This window comes from Melitaea cinxia, chromosome 7, assembly GCF_905220565.1.
Source record: "Melitaea cinxia chromosome 7, ilMelCinx1.1, whole genome shotgun sequence".
NCBI classification, from domain to species: Eukaryota; Metazoa; Arthropoda; class Insecta; order Lepidoptera; family Nymphalidae; genus Melitaea; species Melitaea cinxia.
In genome coordinates, this window is record NC_059400.1 from 1,699,122 (window position 1) to 1,710,729 (window position 11,608).

Consider the following 11,608-nt stretch of genomic DNA (forward strand, 5'->3'; position numbering starts at 1 on the left):
AAATATTTCCTGTTGTACTGTATGTTAATAAAAACTATTCTAAATTTTTTAACTGAGGTAGAGCACAGAATGTATTTTCCTGCTCAAAAAATGGAGCAGCCCGACTGGGGAAGTATCTAGACCTTACAGAAGATCAGAGCTACATAATACTGATTTTAAGCAGTTTTGCGTTCCTGTTGGTGAGTTAGGTGACTAGAGCTCCTGGAGGGAATTGGAGATAGGATCGGCAACCTGTTTGCAATGCTTGTGGTTTTGCAGACGTCTATAAGCTCCGGCAATTGCTTATCATCATGTGAACCATACGTTTGTTAGCCGACCTAGTTATAAAAAAATCAGCGGCAAGAATGACATATATATGAGATATAGATAATTTGGCAGCCCTGACATGCTTCCTGAGGATATCTGTGTTAAATAATATAAATTAAACTGCATAATCATCATCCATTTAACTACTGAAATCAATACATATAATAAAAATGTAAATGTAATATGTTTGTGCACGATAATCTCAGAAACGGCTTATTTGATTTATATAAATCCAACTACTGGGCATCCCACTACTAGGCATAGGGCTCTTTCTCCGTGTAGGAGAAGGATCAGAGCTTAATCCACCACGCTGCTCCAATGCGGGTTGGCGGATATATTCCCTACTATGAGTAACGATCGCTATCAGGTGTACATGATAAAAACCGGGACCGACGGCTTAACGTGCTCTCAGAGGCACGGTAGGGAGAAAAAATTGACATGAAACAGACACTAAGTGTTAAACTTTCCTTAAAATTTATTGTTTGTTTCATGTCAATCAGTTCATAAACAAAAAAGTTATGCAAATTTAAAGAATCACGTTGAACATGTAAATACTTAAACGGCGTTTATAATCCAAAATAAACCAAAAGATATTTCCAAAATATGCTGTCCAAAGTCACTCGGACAAAGTCGTGGGCACAGCTAGTGTGAACTAAAGTTATGATTAGAGCTTTTAAATAATATTTTTTCTTTGTTATACTTTTAAAAATAAAAAAAGATATTCGACTTATATTTGTTGACTATTATATTTGTATAAATTAAAAAAAATAGAATAATCGATATGATAGGAAAAAGGAAAAAGATTTCTCTAACAAATTTACGCTACTCTATACCATCTAAAACTAAGAAGCACTATGCGAAAACTTTACTTTCCATATCCACAAGCATAAGCTTAATATAGAGGCGGATAAATCAAAGGAGAATTCTAAACGGTTTTTTTATTACCCTTATGATTATTCACAGCGCACAACATCCTGTGCTAGAGCTGTTAATTTTTTATTTTGGGGTAGGTCTTACGGTACTCGGCGCTTAGTTTCAAACTTGCATCGATGGGAATCGATCGTTTGTCTTCCACACATATGGAATATTTCGTTTCATAAACGGATGTGATAAGCTATCGTGTGTCGTTAGCTCTGTGCTTTATTCACTGTTTGCATTAATAGTCGACAATACATGTAGTTGCAACGATGAACGGGTATAGAATTGTTTTGTTGTTGTCTGTGCTACCTGTGCTTTGTGTGTCTTTGAGTGAGGATGATTTAGGTGTTTGTAAACGGAGGTACGTGAATTATTTTTATCAAAGATATTAGGTAAGATAGTATTGAGGTAGTAGGGGTATACTTTATTATTATTATTAATAATGGTTCACGTTTGTTTTTTTTATATAATAATTAATCTGATTCTTTTTAAGTTACAAAAGGAATCAATTAATGGGTATTATAAATTTCATTGTATTTTTGTATTGAATTTTTGATTTAGAATGTGTTTTATTTATCATAAATTATCTGTTTTAATGGGATTGCATCTGATACCGCATTACTTTACACGAATTAATTACTAATTTAAAATGTAGTAAGTCACATACGCCGAGTTCCACGAAAAGAAATTAAAAAGTAGTGATTAAACTAATTTAATCGCAAGAATTGTATGAAATACTTGTGATTAAATTAGTTTAATGTCTACTTAAATTTAAATTTCTTTTCGTGCAACTCGGCGTAAATATGATAATTTCGGTTGCTAACAAGGCACGCTAACAACACATTTAAATCCGGAGATAAAATAATTTAATGTAGATTTTCCTGTCTCTTCTAAACAAAACATAGATATAAATGTAGCGATGGGAGCTTCAAGCGGCGATATTATGACGATATTATACAAGTAACGCGCTATTAAATTTCATGTTTTATTGTATTTATAAGGTTTAGCTATTTGCTTCATGTGCCTAGTTGTGTTATGTTGTCGATGTTTCCTCTGTAAACAGGGGTTATCTGTACGACATCACTATCGGTGATGAGATTGAATCAATTCGATCGATCGATCGAAGAAATTTTAATATATGTAATAAAGTGTTAAATAAATAAATGTAATTTATTAATTTAAAAAAGACACATATTTTAATAGGTAATCAAGTAAAAACATTCTTAGAGGATGACAACATAATATTTGATGCACGGATCAATTTTAATAATTCTTTTACCATTAGAAAGCTACATTAGCCGGAAGTCACATGGTCTGTTGAGTAATACACACGTACGTGTAATGGTAGGAAAAGTAGTAAATTCAATTTCGGCGAAACACTAGTTTCGTTGATTATAAGTGATCGTAAAACGAAGAGTTTTGTATTATAATGATAAAGACGTGTACAATTTATAATCTTAACGTATGGATAGGGTTTTACAAAAAGAATTTTTTTTATAAATCGAAATGAAACAATAAATTTGGATGACAGTGATTCAAATTTTTATTCTATTAAAAAGACCAAGTTTTGGCAATTATTAATGAAAAGAAAAACAACGTGTGGTGTTGTGGGACACCAGATAGGAACGAAGTTCCTCGTTATAAAATATTACTTTTAAGTTCTATTTGAGGTATAAAGAAAATAATTATTCGGGTATAATTTTTTATTATTAATTTTTTAATCGATATAAATAAAAAAAACTACGTTACAAAGTTATCTTAACACTTTTATTTTATTTACAATGATTTATAAAAATACATGTCGAATGACGTAATAATAATAGCAAACTGCAATAATAATAACAGTCATCACGTAGACTATACATAAGACACTGCCATATAGCCATCATACTTAGACTATAGATAAAAATCTTACGCTTTTTTTAACGTTACGGACGTTTTCTGTTGGCTAGGGTACCCCTTTTGCAACGCCCCATAAGGAACTTGATTCTTATAATATCTGATAAATGTCCACGACGAATACCGATGTCGATCCATTTACCAAAGTTTTTAATCAGTTTTTGACAAAACGGTGGATCTATTTCATTAATCACTTCACGAATTTAATGTGGTTTTTTGATAGTTTGAGTGTGAGTGAACTTATTATTTGGGTTGGTGGGCTTAAAGCTTTACAATAACAAGGAAGTAAATAAAAATGTGTTACTAATTGATTATTATAATTAACACTACAAATCGCCATAACAAACCTTTCCTATAATGCAGTGGTTCTTAAAAAGTGGTCCGCGGACCACTTGTGGTCCCTAGAGGCATCCGAAGTGGTCCACGAAAGCGAGGAGCATAGTGAGTGAATCTTACTAGGCTATGACTAATTACGTCAGATGTTACTCCAACAACAATTAGTGGTCCGTTGCAAAATATATATTTAGACAAACGGTTCCCCCATCACTGAAAGGTTAAGAAAATAATGCAAAATTATTTTAACCAGATCAGCACAGTATTACACAGTGCAACTATTCAAAATCAAAATTACTTTTTTTATATAACAAAGTCGGCAAACAAGCATCAAGGGCGTTGCTGATCCTAGCGCCAATCCGCCCAGGAGCTCTGGTCACCTTACTCACCATAGGAATACAACATTACTTGAAACCAGTATTATTTAGCTGCGATCTTCTATAAGGTCGAGATATTTCCCCAGTCTGGCTACTCTCTGGCGAATTTTAGCAGGATATGTCCTGCTGCGCCCTACTTTCGAATCTTCATCTTACAAATTTGAATTATTATTAAAAGTGAGATACCACTGGTTCGGAATGTACATTTTGCAAGGAATAATTGGCAATAAGATCTGCAGTTACTCTTTTCGTTTTCTTCATTATATGTGTATACCAATAGAAGAAACAGACAAGTTAACACACTCAACGTATACTACTCGCTCAACTCGTTATATATAACACAAAATATTTTTCTAAGTGAAATCTCTTTAGAATCGTCGTGATTTGAAACTCGATGAAACGAAAATGCTAATAATTTACAATAATTGTGTTTGCTTGCAAAAGAAAAAAAAAACCGACTTCATTTACATAGACAAGTAAAAAACGTAAGCAGACGAAAAAAAATTAACAAACACACTAGTCACTATGATTTTCGAGGGTTTCCCACGATTTCTCTGGGATTCCATCATCAGATCCTGGTTTCCTTATCATGGTACCACACTTGGGATATCTCCTTTACAACCAAAAAAAGAATTATCAAAACCGATTCATAAATGACGATACGGTTGAATTAAGTAACCTCCTCCTTTTTTGAAGTCGGTTAATGAAGAAACAAACACATAAATGTATATTATTAAGTCAGCGAGAGAATGAGATAGAATAAATTAAACGGTATTTTATATTCTCGGTGAAAAAATCTCTTGTAGGCTACTTTTCAGAAGTTTTACTTGTGCAGTGTGTAGATTCCAACACACACACACACACACACATACACACACACACACACACACACACACACATTTTTAATCTATAACCATACTCGTAAATGGTAATAGTGTTTAGTTAACACATTAACGCCGAGTTGCACGAAAAGAAATTAAAATTTAAGTAGTGATTAAACTAATTTTAATCGCAAGAATTGTATGAAATTCTTGTGATTAAATTAGTTTAATCTCTACTTAAATTTTAATTTTGTTTCGTGCAACTCAGCGTAACATAACTATCGGTACAAAATTTATGACTTAAATGTATAAAAGAACTTAAACTTAATCGAACACATTAACTACTCGTAATCATACGTACATTTGTCGGAAACCAGTTTTATATAATTAACGTAGTTAACTGAAATTAGAATGTATATATATATATATATCATTGTTTATACAAGCATTTGCTACTGTTGACATCTCAGCTCACAGATCAAGAGCCCGGGACGGCAAGACTTTCGTCGTTTCATTGTCATTCTGTCAAAGCCACTATGAGTTTGATTTCGTATTTGGCCTGTTCTACCTGTTTTGGGCGCATGCACTGACCAAATTTCAGTTTTTATAAAATGACGAAGTTCTGGCCCTCGCGGACTTTTGGGATATCCCAAACGAGCCCAAAGCCATCTAATTACATTAGCTTAGACTTTAGCTTTCAACTCGATATCAACGGTTTTGATTCTTTCGAATAGTTTATACATTCAATGTGTTCGGCTTATCATAGTTTTACCTTACTACATTATATTTGTTATTGCATAAAAAACTTTCTCCCTTATTGATTCTTTTGCATAATCAAAGTGATTAAAAACCATAAATATTACGTACAATATACGAGTATATTTGTGAGTAATCTGAAATTTTTATTCGGCAATTTAATGATATATATAACATCTGATATTTTTTATTTTATTTATAGTATTAAATAATATTTTTAATTTTAATTATTTATATTTTAATGTCATAGTAAGTTAATCATACATACAGAAATGACGCCGCGTTTGCGCAACGGTCACAGCCATGGATTGTACCTGTTGCGCTGGCAGTTGCGGGTTCGATCCCCACACATGACAAACATTTGTATCGGCCATACAGGTGTTTGCCGTGGTCTGGGCGTTTGTGCAGTCCTTGTGGGTCTCCCCACCGTGCCTCGGAGAGCACGTTAAGCCGTCGGTCCCGGTTGTTATCATATAAACCTGATAGCGATCGTTACTCATAGTAGGGAATATTGCCAACCCGCATTGGAGCAGCGTGGTGGATTAAGCTCTGATCCTTCTCCTACATGGGGAAAGAGGCCTATGCCCAGTAGTGGGATATTAGAGGCTGAAGCGTATATACAGAAATGTCATATATATTATAACTCTAAACATGTTTGCACAGACAGCTTAAAACGAAGGGATGCGTGTTAATAGTGTAAATTTATATGTTCGTATATTCAATAATACAATAGTGTTTTTTATTTGTTTCAGACGCCAAGGTCGAGTAAGTATCGTGCGGTAAAATCTATTATAGTTATTTTTAATTAATTGATCATTGATATACCGATGTTTCAAGTTTACAGTAGCTATTTCATGATTAAAATAAAAATAAATTAATTAATTTAATCTTCACACGATGTATGAGCAAAAATATGTTTTTATATTTAATTTCACTTATACAATATGAAAAGTACTAATAAGTATATATTTTTTTCAATTACAGATTAAATTAATATGTTGCGATGACTGGTTGTATGACAAAAACACAAAAACTTGTAAGCCAAAATGTATGAACAATTGCGCTGGTGGTGAATGTGTCGAACCTTATAAATGTGTGTGCAAACCGCCCAGGGTATTAACCGACAAAGGTACTTGTGAGATACCACAATGTGACTTTGCATGCATCAACGGAGAATGTACATCTCATAATACATGCACGTGCAAAAAGGGTTACTCCAAAGTCAACGAATCAACTTGTGCAGTGGATTGCCCGCAACCCTGCATAAATGGAACCTGTGTGGAACCCGGTGTTTGCAGTTGCTTGCAAGGATATAGGCTAATTAATGAGTTTGAATGCGAACCAATATGCGATGAATGCGAAAATGGTGAATGCGTTGCTCCAAATGATTGTTATTGCAATGAGGGGTATACAAAGAAAGATGGTAAATGTGTCCCTCGGTGCGATAGTGACTGTGTTAATGGACATTGTTCCGGACCAAATACGTGTACATGTAATTCGAATTATAAAATCGACCCATTGGATAGATTTGTTTGTCGACCGACTTGCGATCCACCGTGTGTTAATGCTTCTTGTGTAGCTCCGAATACGTGTTCCTGTATGACAGGGTATGAGGCACTCAATGATACGGTCTGTAAACCAAAATGTAATGGTTGTTTCAATGGTGACTGTGTTGGACCTAACGAATGCCGATGCCATAAAGGCTATGCCATGAAAAGCGGTGTATGTAAGCCTATTTGTTCAAATATATGTATTAATGGAATATGCACAGCGCCAGAAACATGTTCATGTCTTCCTGGTTACAAAAATAATCCAGTGGACAAATTTACTTGTCTTCCAGTATGTAAGCAAACATGTGTTAACGCTTCTTGTACTGGACCAAATTTGTGCAGATGCAAGCCAGGATATGAACCAGTCAATACATCAGTTTGCAAGCCAAAGTGTATTCAATGCTCAAACGGTGATTGCGTAGAACCTAACAAATGTATTTGCCATGAAGGTTATAGTCTGATTGGAGGTAAATGTAAGCCTGTGTGTAAAAAGGAATGTATTAACGGATTTTGCTCGGAGCCAGACACATGTACGTGTAACTACGACTTTGAACTAAGCGAAACAGATAAATATAAATGTCAACCAGTTTGCTCTCCTAAGTGTATCAATGCAACATGTAAAAGCGCGAACGTTTGCGAGTGTCTAGACGGGTACGAAAAAGCAAATAATAATTTCACTTGCAAACCTAAATGCTTAGACTGTGAAAATGGTAAATGTGTAGAATCTGGAGTATGTTTTTGTAATGAACGGTACAAGATGGAAGACGGTAGATGTAAGCCGATTTGTTCTAAAACATGTAAAAATGGATATTGCAAGTCACCAAATCAATGTGCCTGTTTAGATGGTTACGTCAAAAGCGCTAATGATTCGTCAGCCTGTATTAAGACCTGTGCTAGTTCATGTGACAATGGAACTTGCGACAGTGCAGACAATTGTATTTGCAATCCTAATTTTGAACTTGTAGATGGTCAATGCGTACCAATTACTGTGTAAGTAATCTTATTTTTTTTTTACGATTTATTCTGGCTTAGTTTTATTACTTCCATTTTTAAGAAGTTAAAAAATTAATATAAGTAAAAGTTATGTGTAATATAAAAATTTAATTCTCTAAATAGAGTTTAGATTTACGTTTACTATTTTACAATTGAATTATTTTTTGAAAGAATTAAACACAAAAAGAACAATTTAATAAATGGTAGAAGTTAATAGGTATACTTGTATTTTACCAACGTATATAAATATATATCAATTATTTCATTACAGTGTAAACTGCAATGACTGTGAAAGTAATTGCAGTAACGGCGATTGTCAGTGTGCTGATGGCCGTGCCTGCTTCTATGATAGTGAAACAGCTAAAGTCGCATCACCAACAGGGTTTGTATCACTTCAACATTTTAGTATTTTTTTTATGACAACATACTTTAGTTTTTTATTACGACTAGGTGCTATTGTAACAGTAACTATGTATTGCACATGTTCTCTCGCTCGTTCACTACATCCTATCGAACTGCACTGCTGGATATACCTCCAATGTTTTTTTTTTGTTATCGCAGGGGAACCCATTTACGGGTGATATCCAGGAAGCCTGGGTAGGCATTCCTAGACCGTATATCGGCTTCAGCACTTGGGGGGGGAGATGCAATACCGACCAAAACCCCTGCGGGAGCCTTCAGCCGCTTTAATTGGAGGGTCCCGGATCTGCAGGCAACCGGATCCCTCCAGCGACAGGCTGGCCTCGGCGAAAAGACCAGACTTCTCCTCCATGGGGACTGTCCGGCTCACCTCTGAACAATCCCGACGACGCCGTGTCTAGCAGGACCGGGTTCCCATCTCGGGCCGACACGGGCACAGGGGCGTTACTGGAGGCGCATTAAGTTGCGCCTCCTAAGCACCCCCGTTCGTCGCCTGCGGACGGAGGCCTCGTCGGCGCCCCTCTCTCTCATCCGCTCGTTATTCTCCTTCTGGGACATTACTGTCTCGCAGAAGGAGACCATCGCTTTCCAGGACTCGTCGTCGCCGAGCATCGCGATGATGATGCTTGGCAGTGACAAGTCCCCTCCGAGGACTGTCGTCAGATCGCGACGCAGCGCCGTCCATACCTCCAATATTTGCGCTAAACATTCCGGTTCACCGCAATCCTCCTCCAGCCTCCACCGGCCGGTGAGGTTTTACATCTATCGCCGGTCTAGCGGGCCGGAGGACGTCCAAACAGCGTTTGCCAACAAGTGGTCGCTACTCCTGGACACTCCTGTTCCAGCTGACGTGACTAGCTCACTGTAACTTCAACTTGCTGATTGTTTATGGGATATGTCGGTTACTTTCGTTCTCTCGCGGGTAGTCTTATTTCTGATCCTATCTTTGAGAAAAATTCAAAACATAGACTGTATAAGTGTTTATATGCCGTACTATGAACGTTTGTTGTGTTCTGGTCGTTTGAGTTTGTGCTATGTGTACTTTGGGACATGATTCTCATACTACTGGCGGCCGTTGATTGTTGGGCGTTTTTCACGATAAAATTTATGTGAATTTGTCATCCAACCATTTTAATTTCTCGAAAATACTAATTTAGTCATAACAACAGGAAGCTATGGAGATAAAAAAAAAAAATATTATATCAGTAACAGTCTTACATTATTACGAGTAAGCTTTACAAATTATGTAAATAATAAAATTAATTATTATTCTAAACCCGCCTGCCCAGCGTGGTGACTATGGGCAAAACACATGAGTTCACGTTATTTTTGGCGTAAACTTGTGGAGGCCTATGTCCAGCAGTGGACTGTATCGGCTGTAATGATGATGATTATTCTAAAATGTTAAAATTGTGTGATGGGCATTATAGAGTAAAAATCATAAAAATTATAAATGACTTTAGTGTGTCATCACAAATTTCAATTTTATTTTTATTACTATTCAACATAGTGACTTAAAACGTATTAATCGTTTACAGATTAGCTGGTCTGCAGTTAACGTGGTTGTTGGGAGGATGCATCGGTTTGCTGCTCTTGGCGTTGGTCATTGTTGTGATTGGAAAAATGTGGCGGAAACAGCAGCAATACACCAGCAAAACAACTGAAACTGGTATAAACCTATCTTTGTCAAATAATTACCTATGTTGCTTTTGCACTTACTGTGTCCGAGTTTCTTGTGTGTGTGTGTGTGTGTATGTGTCTGTCTGTGCGTGTGTGTGTGTATGTGTGGGTGTGTGCGTGTGTGTGTGGTCGCGCGTGTGTGTGTGTGTGTGTGTGTGTGTGTGTGTATTTCTGTGTCAAAATCAAAGAGCGCTATAGTAAAATCTTGTGATTTAATGAAGTATTAAAGAAGGCGAAAAAGTTAAAATTATATAAAGTATTCGACACAGTTCAGTTATGCATGGTTTTTGGTACAAACGATTAATGTTGCTCTCGTAAATACAATCAAAAATAATTTTCGATTTCCCAATCGACTTTAAATTAATGATAGTTTTTTTTTATTAATTTTTTAAAATTAATTATTACAGGCAATGCTTTTGGAAGTGTAGTTTACACAGTGCCCAATACTCTAACGAATCGAAGCTATCCCACTGACGAGTTCAATGATCAAATCGATGATGAAGAAGGTGATGAAAATGGCGACGAACGTGGCGAAGCGACACAAGCGGCCGAACAGCTCCTAGCGAGCAGAATAGTATTCGAACAAGACAAATCTTAGCTTAATATCAAAACTTAGGACATTATACAGCAAAATTGTGTGATTTGTAGTTATTGTCTAGTATTATTGTATATTTATAGAAAGTGGTAGTGTTGCTTTGAAAATTATATCAAGTATTGTAGCCAAGACGACAACCCAACGAAACTGTTTATTTATTAAATAACTATATAAATAACGTCTTTACTCAACGACTTCAACTAGTATTTACTCCTATGTCATAGATTCAGAAACACACACAACACATAACCAAAAACAGAAATATCCATATCACGGCAAACATTTGTATGACCAATACAAATGTATGTCATGTGTGGGTCAGTCAAAAGTTAGCGTAACAGCTTATACCCGTTGCTACAGAAATAGTAATACAGTACAGTAAAGCACAGAGAATGGAGCCTATACGCGTTGAGCCAGGAATTTCGAGTTGCGAGAGAACAAAATTGTAAAAAAAAACATTGATAAACTAAATTTGCCAGTTTACCGGTTTTAGCGTAATCGTTTTAATCGAAAATTACTTAGGTCGTGAGTTTTCGTATAATACTCGTACCTATGTCGAATAGTTTTTTAAGCGTTTATAAATTTTATAATCTTAATATCTAAGTAATCGTAATCTTATCAACTACCTCCATTTTGATTTTCAGACCTCTTGTCATACATCTAGGAGACCAAATTGTGTAATTTGATACGGCCAGCATGTGTATGTTGTACGTATAACATACGTAAAACGATAAACAATTCAGCTTGTAACATCCCATTGCTTTGCATAGGCCTCTTTCTCCATGTAGCAGAAGGATTGGATCTTAATCTACCAAGCTGCTCCAATGCGGGTTAGCAGATATACTCCCTACTAGTCATATAACGATTGCCATCAGGTGTCTATGGGTCTCCGGGACCGACAACTTAATGCGCTATTCGCGTGCTATCATATCAGCTTTAACGGTCTCAGTTACGTGTAAT

The 11,608-nt window shown here is 35.9% G+C and overlaps 1 protein-coding gene across 1 annotated transcript; it reads left to right on the plus strand.

Moving 5' to 3' along the window:
- Window positions 1–1,339: 1,339 nt before the first annotated feature.
- LOC123655078 (platelet endothelial aggregation receptor 1-like) lies at window positions 1,340–10,826 on the plus strand. Its single transcript, XM_045590916.1, has 6 exons — window positions 1,340–1,585; window positions 6,163–6,175; window positions 6,395–7,950; window positions 8,225–8,335; window positions 9,912–10,042; window positions 10,461–10,826. Exons 1-6 carry the CDS (start codon window positions 1,494–1,496, stop codon window positions 10,649–10,651), a joined length of 2,094 nt encoding a protein of 697 aa, XP_045446872.1. The 5' UTR covers window positions 1,340–1,493; the 3' UTR covers window positions 10,652–10,826.
- The last annotated feature ends 782 nt before the right edge of the window (window positions 10,827–11,608 follow it).